Source organism: Rhodnius prolixus, unplaced genomic scaffold (assembly GCF_049639745.1).
Source record: "Rhodnius prolixus isolate KJV_2025 unplaced genomic scaffold, Rpr scaffold_1, whole genome shotgun sequence".
NCBI lineage: Eukaryota > Metazoa > Arthropoda > Insecta > Hemiptera > Reduviidae > Rhodnius > Rhodnius prolixus.
The window spans coordinates 50029186-50057156 of record NW_027411581.1 but is presented as its reverse complement, the minus strand read 5'-3'; the positions used below and the strand labels follow the sequence as shown (position 1 = coordinate 50057156).

General features: G+C 33.3%; 2 protein-coding genes across 2 annotated transcripts; both read right to left on the bottom strand.

Annotated features, from left to right (window-relative positions):
• Nucleotides 1–328: 328 nt before the first annotated feature.
• LOC141461608 (uncharacterized) lies at nt 329–990 on the bottom strand. The gene is made up of 2 exons (XM_074142768.1): nt 835–990; nt 329–733 (listed from the first exon to the last, which is right to left on the bottom strand). The coding sequence occupies exons 1-2, from the start codon at nt 844–846 to the stop codon at nt 404–406; spliced, it is 342 nt and encodes a 113-aa protein (XP_073998869.1). The 5' UTR covers nt 847–990; the 3' UTR covers nt 329–403.
• Nucleotides 991–5741: 4751 nt separating this feature from the next.
• LOC141451524 (uncharacterized) lies at nt 5742–6507 on the bottom strand. Its single transcript, XM_074122962.1, has 2 exons — nt 6374–6507; nt 5742–6223 (listed from the first exon to the last, which is right to left on the bottom strand). The coding sequence occupies exons 1-2, from the start codon at nt 6383–6385 to the stop codon at nt 5792–5794; spliced, it is 444 nt and encodes a 147-aa protein (XP_073979063.1). The 5' UTR covers nt 6386–6507; the 3' UTR covers nt 5742–5791.
• Nucleotides 6508–27971: the final 21464 nt, after the last annotated feature.

Genomic DNA, 27971 nt, shown 5'->3' with positions numbered 1-27971 from the left:
TCTTTCTTTCAGAATTTACCTTGAAAGCTTTAAGATGTAACGCCGATATTTGATTAAGCACTACTAGAAAAGAATCTGTACGACCTAAAAACTCTAGTTTATCTTTCGTTGAATACTCGTATACCAATATTAACCAATCATTATTGAATTTAAATAAGATAAACACTTAGCCGTTCCATATCACATTGTCCGAAAATTTCAAACTTGCTTTCTCAACTATGTGGTTTATTTGAAGTGTACACAATTAAGTTAATATTTAAATTAATAAAATTGTTTTGGTAAATATTGTTGGTTAGAATGATTTAAGGATAATGCAAAAAACAACATATTTTGTGTTTATAATTTATTTAAATTACAGTTTAAGGGGAGGGGATTATAAGTTAATCAACAAAGATAACATCTATCAATGGTATCCATGTCCAACGTGACCAACAACAGCTACTGGAGCGTGGGCCACAGCTACTGGTGCGTGGGCTACAGCTACTGGAGCATGGGCAACTACAGGTTGATGTACAGTTCTTACTACTGGGACGGAATTGTGGACAACTCTGTGGGTGTTGGCGTAGGATGTGGCTACAGGAGCATGAGCTACAGCAACTGGAGCATGGGCAACAGCCAATGGGGCATGAGCTACAGCTACGGCTGGGGCGGCTACGGCAACTCCTCCATGGCCAAAAGATGTTCCAAGGTAGCCAGCAGAGACGGCGGCGAAGAAGAGAGGTGCTAGGATTGCCTGCATGCGAACAGATACTCAATATTAGTTAAACTTGAAAACATATTAGAAGATAAAATCACATCACTTGAAAGTACACAATACTATTATAAATCACTCACGATCTTGTACATTTTGATTGTTGTTTTTGAATTGCTCACTGTTGGCGAACTGTGTCTTGTCTAGGTTTAGGTTCCGTTTATATACTGAAATTCCACCTTCACTTCAAGTTCTCCCAATCTTTTCTGTGTAGAGCTCCTTTGTCGGCCTTAATTAAAACTACCTATTTAAAAAGACCGGTCTGTGGGCAGCTACAATGTTATTCATATTTCATAATTTTATCGGAAGGTCATTATGGTTTCAATTTGAACGTCAATCATCTTAAATTTGGAACTCGAATTATTTAGTGTACAATACTATTTTCGCCACACTTTGAAGTGTCATGAAATAAATTTACTAATGAATATAAACTATCTATAGTTCTTGATTTTACTCATATTTTGTCGATAACTTAAGAAAAAAAAATCTAACTTGTTCTTCATACTTTTGGTAAAGACATAAAGAAATACTAGTGTAGTTGATATGCTGGTATATTAGGACCAGAAAATGATCCTCTATAAGTGAGCATTCAGTAGGTGAAGTTCCCACCACCTCCTGAACGAATATTGGAAGATGAATCCCCGTAGATTTTTATAGATTTAAGAATGGACGTTAAACAGAAGGAGCATTCCTTAAACTGTGTGCAATGTACTGGAGATTCAATTTCTACATTCTGCACATTTTGGTCTTCACTTCTTTGAACCTTATTATACCTTTTGAAATCTAGAGAGAAGAATATGATTTTCTTGTGTGCTCTTTTCTCTCCATTCGTGAATAATCACTGATTCGGTAAATTTTTAAAGTTGTGTAGAGCATCGTATGAAATTGGAGTATGTCAAATGAAATAATGGAATAGATTTAAAATTTATTTCTGCATTTGTAGACTGGTGAGGTTTGTGAAATTTCCGTTCTTTGGGTTTAATTTTCTCATAAAAATACATTTTCATATTTCAGTAAACCTTTATTTTTACTAGAATTGGTGACATTTTGCGCTATCTTTACAATGTTATTTTGCAGGTTGTAGGAAAAAAACAAGTTACTCAATAATCTAAAGCTGGTACAATAGTAGGACTTGTACAAAAGGAGGGCGAGGCTGTGTAGATTTGTACATATGATTCAAAAAACTTACCTCTTAATAGGTTACTTTTACTAAAAAAGTGGAGAAATAAAGGTGTATTAATAAATAAACAAATTATTATAAAGGAATAGAATGTGTATTTCCTCCACTAAACGTAATGCAATCGTTATTGTTCTAAAAAAAAAAAAAAATGAAAGAGAAATAAAGAACTAACATTACTTTAGAAGAACATAAGACCACTTATGACTTGTTTGTGATTTTCATTTTCAAACAGTAAGCAAAGTAATCATAAAGTAAATTTTGCTTTGAGTGAGAGAATATTTTTTATCATCAGGTGTGACATTTCCTACGAATTCTGTGAATATGTACAGTGCTTTTAAGACAAAATCTTATTCTAAACTATTTTAGAATGTTGAGTATTGTTGGTAGAACAGTTCTTACTTCGATTTATCGAGTCCTCTTTATCGAAAAGCATTTCTTGAACCTGTTCAGAATGGATTGTCACCACCAAAACGGCTGAGCGAAATCTGGTCTAATCGGATCAATACATTTTTGTGTAGATTCTCTTTATTTTAATTTTTCTTTTTTGCAAGAAAAGAAATTGTCTTTTATCCATTCTTGCAATCTTAGTCTTTGACTTTGAAAGAATGTGAGGTTCGCTTGGGGCTGGATGCTGAGAGAAGTGATAAAGGAGAAGCCAAGTATGACTAGTTTATGCAATTACTGTGTAAATGAAAGTGAGTCTCCTCTGGCACTGGTCCCAGTTTGTCACCTCAGACAAACGACCAGGACCAAAAAATTTGTTTTGGATGAAAATTTGCACACAAATAAATTGGATAAAAATATTAGATCATAATGAATAGAGTTGCTCTTTTTAAACGTTATGTGCAATACCTGGAGCTGGTGGAGAATCGTTCGGAAATATGGGGCCCTTCTGGGGTAAATGCGATAGAATAAGGAAAAACCCAAACGACTCATTCCCTCGGACCTAGTCCAAATAATATGCTCCTCCCAGGTTAAACGTTCACTTACTCCCGAGCTTTTTTTTGATTGCCTTGAAGATTTGTAGCATTGACACAGATAAACAGATAGATAAAACTGACATCATTTCCTTTGTTTAGAGTGGGAAAACGAACTTTTAACCTGATATATGTCGACCACGAAAAAAAGGCGCTTTGAACTTTCAGAGTGTGGCCATCTTTTGGTCAATATTCTTTGTTCAAGAACATACTGCCTATCCACAGCCCACGAGCAACCCTATTCCTACCAACTCCTACCTTCCAATTTTTTCCTTTTACATTTTTAAATTCTTCGTTTTCTGTTTATATTGATTGAAAACTAAGATCCTCCTTTCTCTAGTTCACAACCCTGTTCTGCTTTTCTTCGTTTACCCTTCGTTAGTTGGTATCGATGTTGTGTTCCATACTTTAGACGAAAGTGTGACATCCTAACTAAAATTCCCGCAATAAGAATTTCTCAACGTCCAGTTAATTCTCAACAGCCGAAGGAGTTGCACTCTCTTGTCGGTAGGTTAGAATCTGCCCAAAAATCGAAAGAGTTCATTCTAGAAAGTTTCTTTGATCTGGGCAAGGTAGATTGATAGAATATCGTTCAATGCTTTGGAAAATTCCTTACAATGAAAAGTAAATTACCAGTTTTAATACAACCATAATTTATCGGAGGAAAAAAGTTATTTTAGTTGTTGCCACTCATTGCAAGATCTTAAAAATCCTTGAGTGCGCGTTCCTTCTGGTAGAATGATAAATTTGGCCATTCATACAGATTGCAGATTCATACAGTTTAGATTGCTTTCTAGTAAAGTATTTTAACGTTTGGTCCATTTGAGCGGTTACCAGAATATTGTCTAAGGTGTTACAGGATGGACATAGGCTCTAGGGCATTTTTTTCCTATGCTGTGGGAGTTTATTTACAGATCGATTTATATATATATATTTTAAATGTAAGTGTGAGTATTTTGTGGTTGACTGCAAATTGGAATTGTTTTTGCAAACGCTCAACAAGCCTAAATTTTGGGGAGTAATGATTTTTAATTGTAAACCGAGGAACCTGCAGAAATATCTAGAGATATAACTAGACAGTCCTATTTACATGTAGAAGATATTAACAGTTTTTAAGCTTTACAATAATACAAAAATTCATCATGAATTTCATGTCAGTTATTAAATAATAAGCAAAGAAAAAAATATTAAAGCTTATTGGAACTTTTAAGTGACATTTATTAGTTAAAATTGTCTTCTACTGGTTTTCTTGAATTTATATTCTTTGCAGCTCATCAAACTGGTTTTCAAGAATTCGTACAACAAGGATTTGTGGTAACTGCTACTCAGTTGCTTTAATATTTGCCAAAATTTTTTTATTGTACAAATATTTTTCTTTCTAAACTAAATTAAGTAAGATTTTCGCGGAGGGAGCTTTTTACTTCAAATTTTCTTGTTTAGGCATTTTTTTTGAATAGTTTATGTTCGATAAAATAAAATAAATAGAAATTACTCAACTTGTAATCAATACATTTTTTCAAATAGAGAAGTTTTCATCATCTAATGTCGTTATTATTAGGTCAATTGTATAATATTTACGGAAATGACAGAGGTAACTTTTCCGGGGAAAAAATATTAGGTTCACTGTCCATTCATTGCTAAACAAAAATTGATGGAAAATCATTTTACTCATTTAGATAACATTCACCGAAATAATGAAGAACTAACAATCCTCTTGACGAAAACAGAACATTGAGGTTTAGCTGATTACATTACATTTGTGTGTTAGGCTGGCTATGTGTGATCAAAACAGAAACAATTACCAAAATCTGTTTTGAAACGGTTCATTTTTTCTTACGGCAATTCGCACATTTCTGGCTTCATGACACATTTCGTTTCTTCTAAGATTGGTTCATTAGGTTTGCGTAAAGAATTTTGACTCAAGCTTGTGATAGTCCTGTCTTAGATACAATCCATTGTGAGAATGTTTGTATCAGAAGTCAAATTTTCTAGTTTCTAGTTTAATTTTCTAGAAACAGTCTCTGATGTGGAATATAAATTTTGAATCGACCAGAATTAAAGAAAATAAATACAGAACATGTTCCTGTGACAGATAAAATTAATGATATGACTAACAGCATTGCAAGCTTCACCATATTTTTATAAATTAGAATACTTCTACAATAAATTAATCTTATAGAGCATTGGGGTTTGGAATACAAAAAGTGACGCTTTTTGGGAAAGTTAGTATCCTACAAAACTCAATGAATCCAGAAAAAAATCTATAAAGGATTTGGAAATTAAATTTTAGATTCCACATTAAATTCCACATTGAAAGTAAAATGTTGGAGTCTTAATGAAATTGAAAAATTAAATAAATCATTTAAAAATGCTGTTGTATTTTTAGTTGACCGAAAAACTTACAGTACGATCATTTGGTCAACTAAGTAATCCACGATTTTAATTTTGAGTTTTTGCGCTATGCTACTTTGTTTCAACTCTTCAAAAACCTCTTTTTTCGCTTTTAAGAACTTCCATAAATCTATTTTTAGATGAACATTTAATTTTGAAACTCAACCGGCTGAAAATAATTTCTACTTACCAGTAAGAGATAGTAAGTCTTCTCAGAGATAAAAAATATATTTTCAAGGCAAAACTGAAGTTCGCTCATCGATGGGAAATTTATTTTTTCTTGAAATTGTAGAATTTTGGGACTAACAGGTAAAATAATGAGGGCTTAGAAAAACGATCTATTTTATTTAAAAAAACATTTATTACTATATACAATTTATTTGAATGAATAAATAAAATTTGGTACGAGATTCGTCGAGAATGTGGCAGTGAACTTGTGATGATGAGGTGACGTAAAAAAATATTTAAAAAAAAAATCACATCCGGCTGTAATTAATGATGGTATCCATGTGCAAGATAGGCTGATCCATGACTTACTGCAATTGCGGGGGCAGCAACAGCTACTGGAGCGTGGGCTACAGCTAAAGGAGCTGCATGGGCAACAACTGGTGCATGAGCTACGGTCTTAACTACTGGCACTGAATCATGAACCACTCTGTAAGTGTTGGCATAAGAAGTGGCGACTGGTGCATGGGCCACAGCTACTGGAGCATGTACAGCTACTGGCGCGGCATGAGCAACAGCAAATGGGGCGGCATGAGCAACAGCCAATGGAGCGGCATGAGCTACAGCTACTGGGGCAGACAGTGCAACACCATGGCCAAAGCCGTATCCTCCATGGGCAAAGCCGTATCCTCCATGGGCAAGAGGTGCTGAGATGATGCCAGCAGAGACTGCGGCGAAGAAAAGAGGTACAATTACGGCCTACAGGGACATAAAACACAATTAGTGATTTAAAAAAGAAACAATTGAAATCTAGTTTCTTTCTTTTGAATGCTAATCACTAAATATTGGTCACCAATAATATTCACAGATTTTCATAAAAAGATCCAAACATATTTAGTAAACACTCACAATCTTGCTCATGTTGATGTTGTGTGTACTGTTACTCACTGCAGGAAAACTGTGTCATACTCTAGTCCAAAGTTCACATTTATATCAATCTTGCCCCTTCACTCCAAACCTACAGACTCCTCATCTTGGGTGGGATGCGTTGTGCAACCCCCTCCTTCCTTAATTCGTACACCTAAAACTAGCTCCCCTCCATAGTAGGAAGCTATTAAAAAATAGTTATGCCCCAACTCTAAAAAATGAAACTTTAGTTCAATTTATTTTTAATTGTTACACTAGTAGAGTTTTTCTTTTATTTCTTACTGAAAATAAAAATCATATTAATCATTTCGTTATTATTTTTTAATAACTTAAATAGAATGAAAGTTGTAAATTATTTACGAGAATTAGTAAAATACCTAGTTTAGTGATCTAACTCAGTCTGCAATTTCGTCAACGATATGTAAGCTACTGCCACAATAAAGTAATGTTCTTAAAGTACCTGATTAGATGGTAAATTTGAGGAACTTTTCAGTAAAATTAACTAAATATGTAAATGAATGAAACTTAAAATTTATGTAAATGTCATCTGCGTCAATGCTTTGATTTAAAATATTTTTATATCCCGGGTTAGAGGAACACGTTTATTATCTCAGCTTAGCCTTTTGTACTGGTAAATGATATAGTATATATCATTAAATATTATGTATATCAGTATACATTGTCTTGGAAAATTGCCACTGTCTTTAAGACAAAATTAGGTTCAATACATTTGTGCTGTAAGATTTTAAGAGGATAATCATTTTTCAGAGTCAAAATTTTCTCTGACATCCAGAAGGCTTTACTTGGCATTGTTGTATATAAGGTTTTTGAGTCGGCTGCCTGTTTGGACTGAAGAATCCGAGCAATTCATCTGAGCGAAATGCCGCAGTAGAGCAGCCAATAAAGCATGAACGACAGCAATAAAATAAGTGTTCTAACAAAATTTCAAATGTTTCTCGAAATTGTGAACTAAATGGTGTGAGCAATCTTTATTTTTCAACGCGAAAAAAACTTACGATTGAAGTGCGACTTCATATTTTGGGCAGACTACGAATGTGATACTCGAATTAAGAACTACAACAGATCATTGACCAGGTTGAGGAACCACTCGTACTAGTCTAGAAATAAAAAATAATTTCTAATCGAAAAAATTAACACATACTTCCTGGTAAATAAGGAATTACTTGTTCTGCAATCTATTCTCTATCACATCATCTTGTGATACTTTGATGATGTCACTCTGCTCAGAGGGTAGCAATAATAGGGATAGTCTCTACCAAAAGAGAAAGCTTCAGATTTACTTCTGCACAGTAACCGGAGGGATTATGTCAAATAAGTAATTGGGAAGTTCACTTGACATGAAAATAAAACACTACAAGCTAAGTATTTGCTAGATAAAAGATTCCCAGTTGGAAGGGAGGGAATCACCATTGTAATGGTAAGTTTACTTTTATAAGATGGAATGTCACGAAAGAAGGTCCACTGTCGGAATAGTGACTATTTAAGAGCACAGAGATATAATAGAGGAGAGAAGAAATGTTAAAGAGCAAATTCATCTAAAAATTATTTTTTCGTTTTGTGAAATGGTATTTTTGCAAATTTATTACATTGGCCAACGAAATTTTGAGAAATCACCTAAAACTCTGAAAACTGTCCCAGTCGGTTTTACAATCTAAACATCATTAAAATAATAATATAAAAAAAATTGTTCTCCAAAATAATTAGTTATACGACAGTAATTTCTGTGGTTTTTATCAATTCCCAATTTGATTTTTCAACACGTATAGAAATATTTTATGTTTCATTTTTTAAATTTAAAGGAAATGTACTAAATAGGAAACATCATATAAAACAATTACTATTAATGTAAGCCCGCATGTTAATGGCAAAGTATTTCCTGCCGAATAGTGAAAAAGATATATTAATAATACAGATGTATTATTAATGGTTATTCCGGTTTTTTGTTTCAAGGTTCTTTCTTATCTTTTTTTTTTAACTCCGAGAAAGATAAGTAAACACCCAGTTAAGGAAAGAGATGTTAATCTGGATTTTTTTCATGTAATTATGATCCAGCCGATCAGTAGGATTGTACGAGTATGGTGTATGTTATATTCTAGCTTCTAATAGTAGGTACACAAGACTCAATCAATGTATAATTTATGTAATAAACATTCTAATAATTTAGCATTGTCAAGGTTTTTTTCATTATTTTATTAAATTATGGGATAAATTTGACCAATAGAACAATAAAACGCAAAAATTATAATAAACAAAAATATAGAGCCCACCACAAAGTGAAGGTTGATTTTTACTTCCTGATTAGATTCTATTAGAAGTTCAAGGCTTGATGATCAAGTGCAAACACAAAGTGTCTGCCAGTAGTGCAATTTGAGTTTGATGCCCAAAGGCAACAAACGGACCAATTCTTAACAAATAGTGAAGAGATAATCTGAAGTACGACTTAAAGCGCCATTTTCTGTGATACCCTTATAATCTTAACTGTTTATTTAGGTTTTATTCCATGTTCAAAGATGGTGAAGAAGTGCAGATGCAAAGTGTCCGTCAGCAGTGCAATTTTGGCGGATCTCTGCAGTCAGCAAAGAAATAATTTCTTAACAAACAGTCAAAAGATAATTTGGAAAAAATTCTTAAAGCACTTCTTCGTTATGTTTCCTTTGTAAATTTGTTTTTTGTTGTTTCAAGACTGTAGATTTTTCTTTTCTGCTCTGCATTTAAATCACAACCTATGAAAGCAGTTTTTTATTTAAGGTTTTCTGGTCCTAGGCTAGTTTCTGTCCACGTTTTTACCAGCTAATTAGTTTGAAATCAGAGTCTGCCGACTCCTAGTTTGTTGGGTTTATTTTCAGGGTTTCTTTCTCTAGGCTTAAGTCTGCCTACCAGCTCCTTGTTTTGAAAATTTACTATCTCCTGGTCTCTTAGGTCCAAATTTCCATCCTGAAAGACATTTACGGTGCATATTTAATGGCGACACTTAATTATGATGACATAGCAGTACTTCAAGACCTTGCTTCTCCACTTTACAGCCTCAAATATACTGTAAAAAAAAAGAGATGGACACGCGATTAATCATGTACTTTAAATTATTTTAAGTCTAACAATACTGCGTCATACAATGTTATTCTCTACCACCTCTGGAAAAAGCCCTTTTAATGAGGCAGATTTAATTCAAATATTCTTCTCGCCCTTTGCACTTATTTGATTCAGATTTCTTTTATTTTGTTTTCATCCATTATTATTATTTATCACTGGTTATTTAATCTTTAGTTAATTGCAAGTTTACGTTCATAGTTTAATTATAGTAGGTTAGGCTATTTAGATGTACCCGTTTTATGTTTAAGAAATAAATTCGAACGTAATACATTCTTCTTATGATTCTTATTGAAAATTATTTATTTTATTTAAATGAAAATGAATGAGACCTGAATTTAAAAATTTGCTGTCGCTCTTAATACTTCCTTGCATATCTATTGGAGAAAGGTTTTTAGGCGTGGTATTTCGATCAAGATTAATAAGTTCTATAATATTAAGCAATGGATGATTTGGAATGTATCAAAGGCTGTAAATCTAAAGAATTTAGCTGCAAAAGAAAACACTAACTGTGCTAAAACTGACTTAATGAATGAATTATGTAATAAAACAGCGTGGTGCTTCAAAGTGGATGAGTTTAATATTTTAGTGGGTGGTGAAGTAGTAGGAGTGGAGAAGGCAGGGTCAAGGTTCGCAGTCGCTGATTGAGGAAGCAATCTCCATCGTGTATTACCAAGGCCCCCAGTAGATTTCTTTATATTTCTATATTAATTAGTTACTAATGGTAAACTAGAGGTACTTTATTTGAAAATTTCGCAACTATCTTTTCTATTATTGATATTTTATTCTTTTATAATAATTTACATCTCAAACAATTTTTCTTTCCATTAATATGCGTCCCAATTTACGCTCAGCAAAAATCCAATCACTTGATACTCGATTCCAGGTTGCATAGCACTTTCGAACAATGTTTTTGATGAATTCCCTTTGGTGATGGATACCGAAAAAGGTAGGTCTTATGGTATTGGGCTTTCAATATCTGAGAAGATGTCAATTACAAGAAAAAAAATCCAAACAAAAAATCCCAAAAATGTTTTATATCAAGAAATTGATTGGATGCCTCCAAGAAATTCATGCATTTACTTTTTGGACTTAAAGGTCTCTGATAACATGACTTTTTATGTGACATCACTTCTATGCCATCTGTACAAACCAATTCTTTAGCCCTGAATAAAAAAAAAAGTAGTAATCGCCTATTTTTTCAGGCGGGGCTTAACGTCCAACGTCCATTTGCTAGGTGTCTTGGACGGAGACGACTAGCAAACGTACTTAACTATTTCTCATTTAACCATTAAATAAAATCTAAGGCCAAGACCAGGAATCGAACCCAGTACCACAATGCATAATAGCTTTGCAGATCTCGCCTCTTAACCGCTCGGCTACCGTGGCGGCTAACCCTGAATATGAAAGAACTTCTTTGAATCGTCTCTAACCGAGCATTGTATTTAGAAAACAGTGATCGCTCGTACCTTACATGGAAGCGTAAATTCTAACTAACATATATCTCTCAGATTAAATGACATCTTCGACGTCTGGATCACTCTACAATCTGCTCTACAGCTTTACCTAACTATGTATATAATAATAATAATAATAATAATTTATTTATTTTGTATTAGTGAAGACCCATACAAAGTGGAGTTTTGTTCTCTTGAATACAAACAATACAGATAAAGCGCATAAGTTAACAGACAAAAAAATAAAAAATAATAATGCATAAAAATAGAAAACAGCAAAAAGAAAATTTAAATAAAAATAATTTATTTAACTTCCAACATAACAACATCAACTATATTAATAATAAATGTAAATAACTAAAATCATATTAAACTAAAGGTGCTCAGAAACCAATAATACTCGTAAATAAAAGAGTTATCTAGTGTAAAAATTGAATAATTACTTGTATCTAACTGTAATAATGTTAAGTAATAAACTCAACAGAAAAATCTTGGAACTCCGATGCTGAATTTACAAAATAAAATAAATTATTCATTTTTTCTATATCATTCATATCTAGTAAATTCTGTAAATTTTCCTCTTTCCTAAATTGGATTTCAACCTATCTAATAATTAATTAAAATGTTACTATTCTTCTACTTAGTGTGAAAGAGACGTTTGTTAACGTAATGACTTCATTATCATGTAAATGACAAGACTACTTAAAAAGCTTGCTGTTTTCTACACAAAACTACTCTTGCAAAACAAGAACTTGCTTTCTTCATTCAAGTTGTGCTGTACGTTCCATTAAAGTGGAAAACATATTACACGACCAGACTTACTCTAACCTTGGACTGTGAACAATAACTTGCTCGAATTAAAAAGGAGAAACCAATGTCCCACAATGGCCCACTTGCGAAATCTTATTATCACTTTGCTTATTATATACTGCCTATTTTTTAGTTCCTTTGTCGAAGAAAAGAGATCGAATAAATGAGAGAGAACACTGATCACAACTAATAAGTAAGTAAAAGTAAAGTAATCGAGTATTTTTTTAGGCAGGGCTTAACGTCCAACTACCAATTAGGTGTCATGGTCGGGGGCAGAAGCTCTTACATTACAATAAAAAAAATTTTCTAACAAATTAAACAGTAGCTTTCAAAAGGTCAGTCAACACTTTTACCGAGAGGTTCTTGAAAAACTTCGAAAAAGGGTCATTCGTGTGAGACCAAACATCAAGAACAAGTGGGTGTTGCATCACGATAATGCTCCTTGTCACACAGCAATTTCAATAAACGAGTTTTTGGCCAGTAAAAACATTCCTGTGGCTCCTCAGCCTCCTTATTCGCCTGACTTGAGTCCTCGTGACTTTTTTCTCTTCCTGAAGTTGAAAAATCACCTTAAGGGAACTCATTTTGGGACAGTCGAAAACATTCAAACGGTTGTAATCGACCAGATGAAGGCTAGTATCGGAGTTCGAGCACTCCTATGAGGAGTGGAAGAAACGTCTCCAGTGCTGTGTGGCTTCAGAAGGAAGTTATTTTGAAGGTGACATTATAGAATTGCAATTCTTTTTGAGTAAAAAATTAAAAAAATCAGTCTCATTACTTAATTTACAGACCTCGTATATGCGGGATTCGAACTCGGGTTCTCCCACTTACAAAGCCACGCTTCATAACTAGTCTACTAGACCAACACCCGCCCCTATTCAGATTATGACAAACATATGTAAAGAGAATAAGTTAAACTCAACTAGTTTTGCAACCTCGAAGTACTTTCTATTGCATACGTCACTGTGACAATTTACCCAGTCAGTCTTATCATAATACGAGTATTTCAACAAAGGGAGCCAGATCGTCAAGGTTAATACCTAATGAAGAGAGAAATTTGTTGTGGTCTTTTTGGGTATTATTCTTCTGGAGTCAAAACAAAGCCTTTGAACTCCTTGTTGCTGAATTGCTCTTTACTCAATTGTAACAATTAATCAAAGAATTAAGCCGTTTTAGTATTTTCTAAATATGTTATTAAGTTATTGCATATTTCGCTGAACTATTGGTAAGGCGGAGCTAAATGTACTGCTGCATTCTTCACTCTATGGCTTACGAAAAGTGTGTTTTGTGAGAAAGAGTTCAATGGGCAAAGTCTTTGTTTTGGAACCAGAAAAGTTATAACAAAAAAGTAAATTCTCACTGTATGTATTATTTTTAAATCAAAAGAATGACAAAATCTAACATCTTAAAACCTCTTTTACCTATCGTACTATTAAAAAATCATCATGACAATAACTAGAATTTATTTAAATTTTTTAATAGCTCCATAGAGAGCTGGTCGAGAATCTGACTCTTTCTTCTCATCTGATGTAGTTGTAGGCGCATATACCTGAAAATTAGTAAGACAAATATTTCCTAACTCAAATTTAATTGATATCATATGACCAGATATTAAGGTTAAATTCTTCGAAGATCTTCATCAGTGTATTGTGAATCATAAAGCCTACTTCTTTGTACCCTGATGTTTCATTGAAATAAATGAACATATAATTATTCTTCCTTTCCACTGCAGCAATACCTTTTCTTTTAATTTCAGAAAACCTGAAATACTCAATTAAGAACTGTTAACATAAGAGCATTTTTTTTAATTCTATGAGCCTTACTTCTGTGACATAATGCCTTAAACGTGGAGAGTTCCAATTGTTAAACCTTGCATTTTAATATTGATATTACATTAAATTTGAGCTAATATATATCTAATACTGTGAAAAGTTTTTAGTTTAGCGAACCGATCGGAACTGTTCATTAAGCATTTCTCATTTAATTAAAGCTACAGTCATCCCACAGTTGGCGACTTAGCAAAAGAAAATATTTAGATAAATGTCGATTAAGATAGCGCAATTTTCCTTTGTAAAACACATGTAACAATTATTTCACATCTGTTGATTGTGTAAAAATTGTCAGATGTTTTGAAAAAATACAATCCACATCTATCAACATATTTTTTTTTGCTCCATGGACCATGAAGCTGACATAAATAAATATCATCCGCACTGTTGACCATGTAAATTAGAAGTAATCTGCAAATTAAATAAAAATAGGTTTTTAGATAGAAATTTTAATAAAACTAGCACCAGGGATTAGAAAGTAGAGCCTTATGGTAGTACCATAATGATAGACTGAAATGTAATCTTAAACTTTTATCATTTTAGACTAATTTGAGAACATCCATGGAAGCCTGATCTTTTTTAAGGTATATTTATTTTAATAAATAGTAATTACAACGAATTTGAGCGTTATATTTTCTGCGAAAATGAATGTATGTATGTATTATAGTTTTAGTTGCTTAATAAGCTTTAATTACAATGGTTTTAGAGATAATATGTTAAAAACATTTTATTCTATTTACGCACGTGTAAAAGCCTGTATGACCCTGGACTCTAATTAACTAGGCATTTTCCAAAGAAATACATGGACAAACTTCTGTCATAATGGTGAAATAAAACAATGTTGACACACATTGGATACCTTAGGACATGGGTGGGCACATATGAGATCATTGAGGACAGCTTGCTGGTATTTCATTTATACTAAATAGTCAAAGCGTACAAGGAGTACTAAAAACAAACAATTTCTGCAAGTAAATTGAAGTACTTATAATTGCAAGAAAAGAAATCAAATCATACATTTTTAACTACAAAAATGAAGCAATGAGTAGAAAAATGCATTAATAATATGTGTAATAATATTTGGTCATACGGCATCGAAGTATGGGGTTCGACTAAGCGTTCCAACTCACTACGCCTCCAGACATTACAGTCAAAAATACTTCGAAAACTTCTTAACGCTCCGTTCTATGTATCTAACCTCACTATCCATAATGACCTCAAAATTCCTTTCATTACAGATCTTGCTAACACTCGTTTCTTCAAATTTCATTCCTCTACAGCAGCTCATCCTAACCCTCTCATAGATCACCTATCTTCCTCCACATTACCAGGTAATCCTCTAAGGAGATTGAAGAGAAGATGGCCTCGTGATCTTCTCTTATCTTAAGCACGTTACTGGAGTGGCACCACTGGGTGCCTTCTCCAATCATGATTTCCCGTTATTTCTTTTCCCTTTCACCGTATTTGCTCGTTGCAACAACTGTTGCAGTGGTAAATTGCAATAAAAGATTTAAAAAAAAAAAAATAATAATATGTGTAAAACTTGACTACAGGCAGGTGAGAAGGCTACATAGAGCCAAAGTTAACAAAGTTTCTTTTTGCAGTAACCAATAATATTTAAGTGGTAACGATGCCATGGGAGCCAACAATGGTTAATGTTCAAAAAGTAAGTGGTAAAGAATTAAAATAAACTCATAAAGATTCAAAATCCTACTGAAGTTGTATTACAAGGAATTAGGTTTGCCAACGGGGTCAATTGGAGAGAATTCTTTGAGAAGTTCTCTAGAACAACAGAACGTGTCAGGATATACGAGGTCGTATAAGGTCTTGAAGAAAGGAGGTGCTAAGCAACATTGGATGAACCAGCCCCACATTTTCTGAAAACTGTCCTCTGCTGGCTTATGAGCCGAAGAGGATTGTTCTCGGATGGCTCCAAGACGGAGGAGGGTGTGGGAGCCACAATAGATCCAAAGGGGTCGCAGTGGCTTAGGCCTTGAGGCCGCCCTAATTTAATCTATTCTATTCTATTGTTTTCACAAGTTTCTTGGTTTTCACGTTTCTTGCTTTGAAGTTTTACTTTTTTTTAATATGTTCAGTGCTTCTTGGCACACAGGTTTTAAGCAATCTTTTTGTAGTAACCAATAATATTTAAGTGGTAACGTTGCCATGGGAGCCAACAAGGGTTAAAGTTCAAAAAGCAAGTGGTAAAGAATTAAAAAAAAAAATAAATGCATTAAATAAATAAATAAAATGGAGACCAAAAATACTGTTCGTTAAGGGTTTATTTTTATTTAATTTATGTGCTTATTCTATAAGCAAAAAGATTTATGAATCATTGGAATCTGATAAAGCTTGCTCGGTCAGAGAGAACCTGCACCAGATGGAGGATGAAAAATCGACATACTTTCATTCAACCTTGAGAAATTATAATATCCACTATGACTGCTTAATGAGCTCTTCCTGATCCAGACAAAGGAACTCAGGCGCACGAATTAATTATTTTATATTAATCCTTAGTTTTACAATATTTAAATAAAATAGGTAAAATGGAACTTTATTTGTTTTAAAAACCGTTAATAAAAAAATAAATAAATAAATAAAAAATAGATAAGTGATAGTGACCTTGAATACAGGTATGAATAATAATTAGTTAGGTGTAAATTACTTATATGTAAATGAACATAATTGTAGACGATAAGGATATTAAGTAGCTTCAGATAGAAATTCATTATCTGCTGGCAGATATCTCTCACATCACCATAATGGGGTATAATTACAATGAATTCGTTATAAGTAGTGCAGCGTATTATAGTGGGTGAATGACGCTTACAATCACTCTGCAATTAATTTTTATAGTCAAGGTCGTTAACGAAATAAATTGCAAACACCAAGTAGAATATGGTTATGCGGTGACTTGTCGAGCTCTGTACTAATCTGGGTTAAATAATTGCCAAAAATTGGTTATTCTTATATTACTATATTCTTTTGAAAAGTTCCTCTGATCTCATTTTAATATTATATCCCAAAATGTGTTTAAAATCTTCTTCAAAACACAATTGTCTGGGTAGATGGAAGCTAATCTTGTACTGGAGCCTCAATAAGAAAGAACTTAGCTCTTAGACCCGTTGGTATTATACAAAATTCCATTATTTCTCTCTCATCTCATAATTCAAAATATAGATTTGCTTTAAAGTTTTGTTCGTTAATTTCCATTATGTGTTTCTCAAGAAGATGAAACACATAATTGATTTAATAAAAGAAAATTCACAGGAAATAGTTTTTTTGTTTAGATAATTTGAAAAGCCATTTTGTGAAGTCCCACATCCACTTCTAAGGTAGACAGATTTTGAAAGATGACTTTTACGATTTGATGCACATGATACCTAAGGAAGTAACCAGTTTGACTTTCCCAATTCCTCGTTTTCAACTTATTGGCATTAGTATCGATTGAATATGAAAGTTGTTCTATCCGCGATAATTTTCTTAATGTTGGTATTATACAATCATACATTCATACATATTTATTCATTCTAACGTTCGTTTCAAAAGTTTTTCAAATTTTTTTTGCGTTTCCAACGTAAACAAGTTTTGACCATCTCTAATATATAAAAAACGCAATTAGGACGGTTTTCATCTTCTGTGTGTTAGGGTTTAAAACTGAAGGAAGCTCAATTTGATTCCATTTGGTAAGTGAAACTCGACCGGTTTTAATTTCGATCAAAAACTTTTAACATTTAGGACCTTATTGCTTTAAAAAGAAGTGACATGGAACAAAAACAATCGGTAGTCGAATGAAGCTTTAAAAGAAGATCAATTTTACCAAATACTTGCAGTATTTTTTGTTTTGTTTGGTTGGAGGTGACTGAATAAGCGTAATCTTGCTGGAGCAAAACTTGTTTGTAATGGACAAAAGGTTGATACCTAGGGGAATATTTGTTATTGACTTATTGGAAAATCTATCTTGGTTGAATTTGTAAGGAATTATTCCTTAAAAGTACCAGAAATCGCTGTTTTTCTCAAATTTTCCTCTTTTCGTTCTGGAAATGCCTGTTTTCGTGATTAAACCATTGACTAAAAAAGTCAACATTTACCTAATCCAGTTCTTATCAGAACTTAGCAAACTGGGAAACTAGGATATGTGTTGAAAAGAAACCAAAAGAAGTATAGATATCATACCACCGGCAGTTCTTATTTCAAACTAGGACAACACTGCTTATTTTAGTAAGTCTCGAATCTGCCATTTGGTGCAGGTATCATAGTGATGCTCCTGTGGTGTATAATTTATTCCTTGTGGTCATTGAAGCTGGGCGATATTTATTGAGTATTTTTGCGCTTATAGCCGAACTGAATTCCAAAATTTCGGAGAGGCGTTGGGTTTATCCTCGAAGCATTGTACCATTTTGTAAGCTGAAAGAACTTTCCAAGATCATACAAAGTACTGGAAGACTGGATCCAAGTCTACTACTAGTCTACCACTAGAATACTGGTAACATTCGACCAACCAGGTTTGATGATGAGGGTACAATAGGGCGCTGAACAATAGGCAATGTTCATCTCCCTGTGTCTACCTTTTCTCCACATGCAATGGTTTTAAGATTTCGTTTATGACAGAGAACTAACGACAGAACTCTTCATGGACGAAGCTTAATATAATATATCCGCCTACTGAGTGTTAGAGATGAATTTAATATCGTGTTGAAATAAGTCTGACGTGGATGGTTCAGTTTTGAAGCCGTGGAACTACTTTAGAATAATGAATTCAATTATGTTAGCAGTATAATTTATTTATTTAATATTTTATGCAATTCACAATGTTACAGGATAACGGCCGTGAATATTTTATAAATTTTGTAACAGTGTATCGAAAGCAAAATTATTACTGTGCCAAGGAAAGGTACTCTTTGACTTCTTTTTTCTGCCTTTTTTTTTTTTTTATAATACCGAACAACCAGATCATATTTTGAGGTCACACTTTACAATACAACTTAGACTAACTAAAAAAGTATTCTAATCAATTTAAGGACCAAAATATAAACGAACTTGTGAATCATACATTATATAAACTGAAGGCTGTAATTTCTAGCTTATTTATACTTCTCATTCTATTTTTACTTATTTAATGATTAATTTTAAATTTATTACATCATCTTAGGTCATTGGCGCCCAGGAGTCTTCTCAGAGCACTGCCATTTTCCGGTCAGTGTTTTCTCATTACAGACATATGTTATTGCCTAAACTCAGACTTCCACGTGGGTGTCAGTTTCTACTTTTACTTATAAAACTTATTTAAAATAATATATAAAAACATAAGCAGGTATATTATATTCGTTGTGCCCTTCAAATAGTAATACAAATACACTTCCTCACTTATTCATTTCCTGCTAAGGGACAGGAGGAAATATAGCCAGATCATACAACGGATTGAACAAAGGCAAAGTTGTTTTGAAGTAATAGATAGAAGTCTCACGGCTAACTAACCACGCCCTTCTCTCTAGGCCACTTTATATGCTAAACAGGCTAGGCTAACGATAAGGAATTGAAGTGGTTGCCTTTCTAATAAAGATACTGATAGTGAGGCGGAAAGAGGCTGAGTAAAAAGAAAGAGAGAACTACTTCTTATGATGGCCTACCCTGCTTAACATGCGCAGGAAGTTAATTCTGATATAAATTAAAGGGAAGTATAATTTTTAAAACATGGTTTTCCGAAATAAAACATTCAAGAATACCATTTCTGTACGTTCTTATTTTTCTTCTAACTTAAAACAGGCTTCATTACTTTTTTGAAACTAAAACGTGAGCAAAAGAGTCGAAATATTAATTGTTATTCATGGAAAGAATGTAAAATACTCTGGCAATATCTAACTGAATTTTAACTTTCACTCTATATAAACTTAACATAAAGGAAATAATTTCATAAGTTGTTACAGCACCAAATAGGAAGTTACATTAGCCTAAGAATACTTCAGGAACTTTTCATTTAAATAAACTCCGTTTTATACAATACGATTAAATATTTTACAAAATAAACAAAGTTCCATCCAACTGAATGGCATTCAAGAAAATTCATAAGATCTTCAAGCAAAATCTGTGAACCAATGGTACCGTTCAGAATACTTAATGTATTGAACCAAAGAAAATAAGAAGAATATGCAGATAAGGCCCAGGCGCTAAAATTAAAAGACAAGAGAAAATAATTATTTTATATATACAAGGGTGTTCATTTTAAGACGGCTTAAATCAAATAATCAAATAGTGCACTTAATGCAGCTTGTGCTAATCTCGCAAGCCAGATTAGCCAGGAGGTTAACTGCTCTCTGTATCTGAGGAGGCACTTTTGAAGGCACAGTACATGCTGCACAAGTTGCGTAAAGTGCATTATTTGATAAATTAAGGAATAAGTTTGATCCTTTACATGAAAGATATTGATCACTTAAATATGTGGCAGGAGGTTTCCAATTTTTTTGATAATTAAACGCAACTCTCCAAAAATTACCGAGAAATTATTAAATCTTGTTTGTAACAGATGTAAAATTATTTTTTTGCCCTTTTGTCTATGCTTGAGAACATCTAAAGCTCTTAACATTTGATTTTTCTAAGAAAATCACTCGGAAAACTACTTATTTCCCGATATTAAGAAAAATACTAGCTTTACTGCCTTAATGTACTAATGTTTGAAAAACACTTTTACTAAGTTTATAGGCTCTGAGCCTGGATAGTTGGTTTTCAAATCCATGTGTATACATTCTTTAAATCTATTAACTTCTTTGGTGTGGTTTATGTACTTTCCTAATTCCTGTGAAAGTAAGGTAAAGTAAAGTAATGTATTCGCATATTTGTTCAGGCGAAGCTTAACGTCTAACTACCAATTTGTAATTTTCTGTACTCAATGCGAATTTCCACGAGGGGAAGCGGAAAAGCCATTTCTTCAGATGACTCGGCTTCTCAAATGGGTATCATTGGCTAATTACAAAAAAACGAACATCCAACTGACATCTTCAACATTCACAAGAGGCCCACAGAGGTAGTCGAGATGAGATTATAGCGGGCAAATTCATCATCGCACACTCATTAACATTATACATTTCACAGACGCTTGCCTTCTGCGTTGAACACAAACACCCCCTAAGTGTCTTTCAAGCAACAATCTCTAGTATACTCGTATTAGTAAATGTGTGAATGAAATATGAAGGGAATGTAAAGATCCCAAACTATATCACGTTATATCTACTTCATAAATATCGTACAGCTAGAAAGCTGCTATTGTGCACAATGGAAGAGGTAAAAATGTCCGATAATTGTCCAAAGTTTCGCAGAAATTGCACCTATTGGACAGGAGATACAGCAATTAGAAATATGAAGAAAATTTAAAGCTTCCATAACATATAACCTACTATCTCCTTCTTAAATACAACTAGAACGCTGCAATTTTGCACAATTATAAAGATAAATAAGTACTATAATTGTCCATACGTATTTCCGCAGCGATTACACCAAAAGGACCGAAGATACTGTCCCGCCTTAAATAAATTTAAAGGCCATGGGTTTACCACTCCTGGTTCAAAGTATATTTAAATGGAATTAAAGCTTGCAAGACTTACTTTTAAGTGATTTTAGAGAGTGATTTTATTTATGGAGAAAATCATTTTATTGGTGAATAAACTAGAAACACAAGGAGCTACACTAATGAATTCCAGTTTAAACAAGGAAATTTTATTACGCTGCATCGCTGATTCTGTTTTTCAAAACGCTGTAGATGAAATTTAAGGTGAAGCAGAGTACTGTTTCAAAAAGAATTACCAAAGTAAATGTATGTAACAAATAGAATACATGAACAAAAATTAATCAGGCGAAACAACTGTGACACAGTACGTTGTCATTTTTCCTGTGCAATAAGAGATTAGATAGCACACATGTTCCAGCTCCAAAACCTGACTATATGGAAATGAATATGCGAGTAGTTAGTGTTTTGCACGCATATGTGCTCCAACTAATTGTCAACCATTAGATACATTAACAACGGTAGAGCTGTCATGACTTCAGGATAAGAAAGAAATTGCTCTATTGGAATGTGGTCGAATCGTAGTTGGAAACTCACAAATTGTTTTGCTTTTAGGAAATGAAGGTTTTAAGCCGTGTTAAAGAAAATCATGAATCGTCTCACATTTGGTTATCATCATTTATTAGCAGATTGTTGGAAAATTATTGTGCCATTATTATCAGGAACACTTTATTTGAGTTGTTTTATCGAAAAATTGATTTTATTTGAATCGGTGAGATATCATTAGTCAAAAATGTTGGTGTCCTTTCGTTTTAAAAACCAATAAGTTCATTCCACCAAATAGAATGTTATGTACTACTCGTAGAGATAGAACTAAATAATGTAAAACTGGCAGCTCCCCAAGGGCTCTTCATAAATTATGAATTATTATTGTTTTCAAGTATTATTGTTTAAAAACATTGTGCGCTGTTTCGTGCCACGTAAGTTGCCAAGTGTTTCTGTTATAAAGAAAGTGAAAAGGGAATAGGTCAGTGTGGTATCGTGATCAAGTAATACTTGCGTATATTCTCTCGAACCGGTTTGCCAGTGAAAAGATGTACCGCTTCTTTATATACTGGTTTGTTTACATGGAATTCCCTCTGCCACCTTGTGTTAGGTCAGAACAAGCGTCTGGAGGAGGGTAGGTTAATAATGAATCTGTTTGCTAAAAGTACCAAGTAAATAATTTAATGGGAAACTGGAATTTGCAGTTATTACAGTTACGATACGATAGCAACGCTCCACCAGAAAGTACAATTTATTACTAATAATTCTATATCAATAAATTGTGATGATACATAAGATCTCTTAGTGGAATTAGAGATACTGCCTTGAAAACAACAAATAACCTTGCGAGTGTGGACAGATATTGGGCAGATCAAATAAGATTACAATCAAGCATGACCTAGTGAAGAAACTTTACATGAACTGATATAATTCATCCAACCGTTTCCATCAATGCTGAAATTATTTTTTTAGTAATCATAGTTTCGCCAGAATTCACTGCAATACAAAAGAAAACAGATGGAGGTCCAGTATTAGATTTCGTTTTATTAGAATTATCTAATGCTACATTAGTGGCATTGACGAAAATAATGTAAGAAGTTCATCACATTTACTGAGTTATGGTTTTTCTGATAAACCAAAATCTCTAAAAATTACTATAATTGGCAATGCAACTCAATGAAACCGTAAAGTAAATAGCTTGAGAAGAGGAGCTGTCCATTGGCGACATTTCCGGCTTACAAACGATTGCAACTAGTTAGCAATCAAGTCATCCCTGAGTTATAATTTTTTTCTTTCTCAGCTACCTCTCAGTTTTGTGCTAAAATTCGCTGTGAGTGAGTTGTTCTGTTATTCTAATGTTTCACTTTAAATTTGTTTTTTAATTGTGTCAGTAGCGAAAGGTACGTTAAGGACAGTATCAAGATTAAAGTTTTTGTAGAGTAATACGATGTTTGTGGTGTGAGTAATTTTGTTGCAACAGTTTAGAAACATTGCTAAACGTTTATTCAGCCAATGCAAAAAAAGAAAAAACACTTCTCAATCAAAATTTTAAGATTAAGAAACAGCTTTTAAGTTAAAAATTCTTTCTTTAACTAAGAGCAGGAAGTTACTTAATATCTCGAATGATCAGGTAGAAATTAAATAAATTTCTAAAAATATAAACAGGCAATTCTCGATTAACAAGAATAAGTATTCCAATTAAGTCTATTTTTATTCCACAATAATTTAGGTAATATTAGCATATTACAAAGAATAGGATTACTTAACTGCTCAGAGCCCCTTGGCTCTGCGACAAGTTCGTGGTAATAATCGCTTTCTGGGTTCTCTCTGTCTTTATGGAGGTTCTTCTAAATTAATATTTAATATTTTGCCTATTGGTCTACTTATCGTAGTGGCCCAGTTTAATTTTTCCTCTGGTCCCGAGGCTGCCTTGTCACAGCTAGTGCAAGTAATCTCACGTATAAGTTCCAGGTTCCAGCTTTTAATTGCTAGATTTTCTTTGAACAATATTCTAAATTATCCTCGAAGTTTTAGCAGGCAAGCTAAGTTTAATATATTTTCACGCTTAATTTAAAATGCATATCCGAAGTTGTTTCTCCGGAGGATACAGTGGACTTCAGTTATTCAGTTTAAATGAAATAGATTTTTACTTTCGAATTTCGTGTTTAAATACATCTTCTATAAGTAGATTTTGGTGAAATTTGTTTAGTAGTTATTCTTGTATGAAAAATAAACTTTTTAGAAAAAGGTTATTTTATTATAAGTGACGGCAATTTAGATTCCATTCAAGCAATACATTCGTTATTTCGTAGTATTTCCTCCTCATTGTAAAGTTATATTTCTAAATAATTCATACTAACTAATTAGTTTTTTTAACTTTTATTTTTAAGAAACTGTGTAACATGTGAACATTTCATTGGTTGGCAAGCCGGTTGCCTGGATCCTGTTTTGATGGGCCAATTTCGTCGGCTTATGAAACTACTAATTATAGTTATACTTTTAATTTTTGCTCTTCCGTGAGAAATTTCTCGGACAATTGCCTCAGATACTTGATTGGTAACTGACATCAATATGTATTTAAATAAACATATTTTGATAATGAATTATTTTTTATATTGATTCAATTCATCCACAGGATATTATTATAGTTATAAATAACTATATCCTTAAAAACTTTCACTAACATCATCTATTTGAGATGAAAGTACCGTTTTATTTCAATTTTTAATTTAACAAAAATTGGTACATGTTTTTGCAGTTCAGCAACAGTAACCTAGCTCAAACAACTAGAGATGGTAGTAAAATTTATTCCTGCTTAAAATTTAAATCTTTGAGATGAAAATAACCTGCGTTCTAATCCGGGATATGCTTTGGCCTTCCTGACGAAAATCCCCTTCCTGATCTCAAATTGTGCTTTTCGAGAATTTTATTTTTGAACATTCACTGAAATTAAGTTTGTTTTAAATTTTCCTTCAATTCTGTGTAAAGATATGCAGTTAATGGCATTTGCTAACTTTTCTTCTCCATTTTATCAAATAGAGTAGGACGAATGTCATCCTCTAAGTTGTCGAATAGGAAGTGGTCTTTTTTCTCTTCTTGTCCTGATTTTCCTCTTAATTTTAATCTAGCTTCACTTGAATAACGGATTCCATATGGTTTCTCAAGCGGCCCGCAGGCTTGGATTTTTGGATGCCTCCCTTTATCACGACGACTTTAGAGTTTGTTCTGCCTTTTCTTAGAACATTCTATACGTTGCACAGAGAGTACTATAGCCTCTACAGTTGGGTTGATCAGCCTCTGTTATCGTGTTGCCGATTTAAATAATCCAAGTCTGTGCTGTGCAAAACTTTTTCTCGTTAGTTTCTTGATCGAATTATTCGAGAGGAGTCGAAATCAAGAATTTCAATCAGGATTACTCAATCCAAATGTGACTAACAAAGAGAAGGTGGCATTAGCTCCTTCAGACCTCCTCGGACTATGTTGAATTATAAGCCCTTTAGAAATTGCATAACAGTTTTAAAAAAGTAACCCACTCTTTATTAAAATGGAGAATTGCAGACTCCAAACCGTTTCACAAATTTTGTAGAGCATTAAAAAAAAAAAGCCATTAAAGTTTTATTTCTACCACATCACTCGGTCAAAGGATCACTAATTCATGAGTTCTTACTGAAAGGGTTCAGGAATGGAGAAATAAAAAAAAAAAACAAGTAGAGCAGGATAAAGGACAACCAAATCCAACGGGTCCTTACATAAATCCGCAAATGCTCTCTCTTTATTTAAGGGGGAGATACAGTTAGAAGAATTTGCGGAATTGCACATTCTTAAGCGAAGATGACAAACACGATTAAGGAAGCAACTGATTTATATTTTTATAAAGAAGAAATTTAAAATACTGTTTTTATAGTTGGAAAGACGCAGATTTCTTCGGGATGATTATTTTAATGTTAGTGTAGTTTAACACGTTAAGAGATGGATTTGGAGATCTTCTGGAAGACTGTACAAGGAACTGAGCTATGATTTAGGAGAAAATAAGTTTATGAACAATGAGTACTCTCTAGATCAGATCTCCTGGATTATAAAAGCGAGAGGCGAACTTATGTACCGTAATTATAGAGTTTTTTTTTTTTAGAGATGATGAAGGTTCCCTCTGTTCTTGGTGCGATATGTCCTTGCCAGAGAATACTCATCATTTTCTCGCTGAATGTCCGGCACGTAGAGTTTCGCATTCACTTTTTTGAAAAGGAGAGTCTCACAATAGAGCAGCTAATAACATATCTAAATGGTTATCGAAAATGGACCAATTGTAAATTTTTGTAAATACGCTTGGAATTTCCGTCGTAATTACCTAATTCAATCAAATTCTATTAAAATGGTATAATGCAATATATTCTGTAATATTTTTGTGATTATAAATTATAATCAAAGTTTAAAGCGATTTTTATAATGTTTAAGTATATTATTGTAGGCAACAATTCCACGGATGGTCTTTTGGACCTAGTGTATGTTATGTCTTTTATTATGTTCAAGAATGAAATTACTTTTGTATTTATTGTTTTTTCTAAAAATAAAAGGCTTTATTATTAGATGGATTTGGAGATATAGTTGAGCTGCAAGAATTATGCTGCTGTTCGTATCTGAGAGGCAAAAGTAACTGATTCTACGAGTGAAAACAGTAGAAAAAAAAAGCAACCCTACTTTGGCTATCATCAGCAATGAAAGAAGTAGAAGTAATTACAAATACCTAGTGCGTTCTCCTTGCAAATAATTTGTTCTAATACGTAGCCTAATTAAAATCATAAAGTTTTTACATTAACATTTCAACATAAGATTTTAACTGTTGTAAAATGCAAGAAAGTATATTATAATAAAAAATAAACCGAAATCTGGCTAAATAACTTCTTTAAATACTGCATATCGGTGCTATTATTAGAAACAACTTCTAGTAAATAAAATGTAGGGCAATATTTATGTTTTTAAAACAAGAGAGAGAAAAAAGTCCTAAATAAAAGCGCTTAAGGTAAGTAACAGTGACGTGGCAAGGTTTGATCTAGTTTGTCCAAGAACTAGTGCCCGTCTTAACTCGGACCGTCCAGTATTACGGCCAATATCTATCTCTCTACCACATAATTCCTCTCTTTTCCTTTCTCTAAAAATGGTAAACCACGCCTACAACTGTCTCACCTTAACCTCCTCTAGCGGTTATATAACCTGCTACATTCTGTACTTGCAGCCTTTCCAATTCTGCAAAACTCAAGAACCAGCCACGTAGCAAAGTCAACATTTGCTAGATGCTAGCATGAATTAAAATTAATACTCTGAAAGGACCTACGATGAAAATGTGCAATAACTAATGTAATAGCCAGAATCCATGTTTCCCTAGTAAATGCATAAAATAATGCAGCAAGCAAATATGATAATTAGGTAAAATGTACATAAAATAGTAAATTCAAATATATTTACACACATATGCGCTAGCTATTTTAGCAAACTAATGCTGCCAACGCTAGATGTTATACATTTTAGATAGATACTATGACAGCGTAGATGATCATAGCGCCATCAGCGTCTGATTTTTCACGAAAGGTTCTTGAGGAAAGAGAATGGATTAAAGGATTGTAATTAAGGGCTAATGTGTAAAAAATATTGAGTATATTATTGTAGGCAACAATTCCACGGATGGTCTTTTGGACCTAGTGTATGTTATGTCTTTTATTACGTTCAAGAATGAACAGGGGCGACTCTAGCTCGTGTAGCGCCCGTGTGCAATGAAACCCTGGCGCCCCCTAGGCCTGACCCCCCGCGGCTATAACTATTAACTAAGTTATCGCGTTTGATAACTGCCGCCACCGCGCTGGCTGGCCGCTTCTGTCATATCATTGTTGTACCATGATGGTCCAAGACGATGCTCTTAGCTGTCTCAGGGAGCGCCGCGGCCCCTGAGACGGTGGCGCCCGTGTGCATTGCACACCCTGCACTATAGGTTAAGCCGCCCCTGAGAATGAAATTACTTTTGTATTTATTGTTTTTACTTAAAATAAAAGGCTTTATTATTAGATGGATTTGGAGTTAAAAGGAAAAGGTATATTAGGACAGGATGAAACGTTTACCCCCTTAGAAATGCAAAATTAAAATATTTTGACGATAGAAAATTCGCTCTGGTCATTCTGTTTATAATACTTTTTATTTCTATTCTATCATAAATATATTCAAAAAATTAGCACATTGCGTTAATTGCGAAATAAAACATTATATTTTTTAGATGTGTACATAACTCCATTCAGTGCAGCATTTTGCGATAAATACAATCGGTAATTATATTACTTTGAAAACTT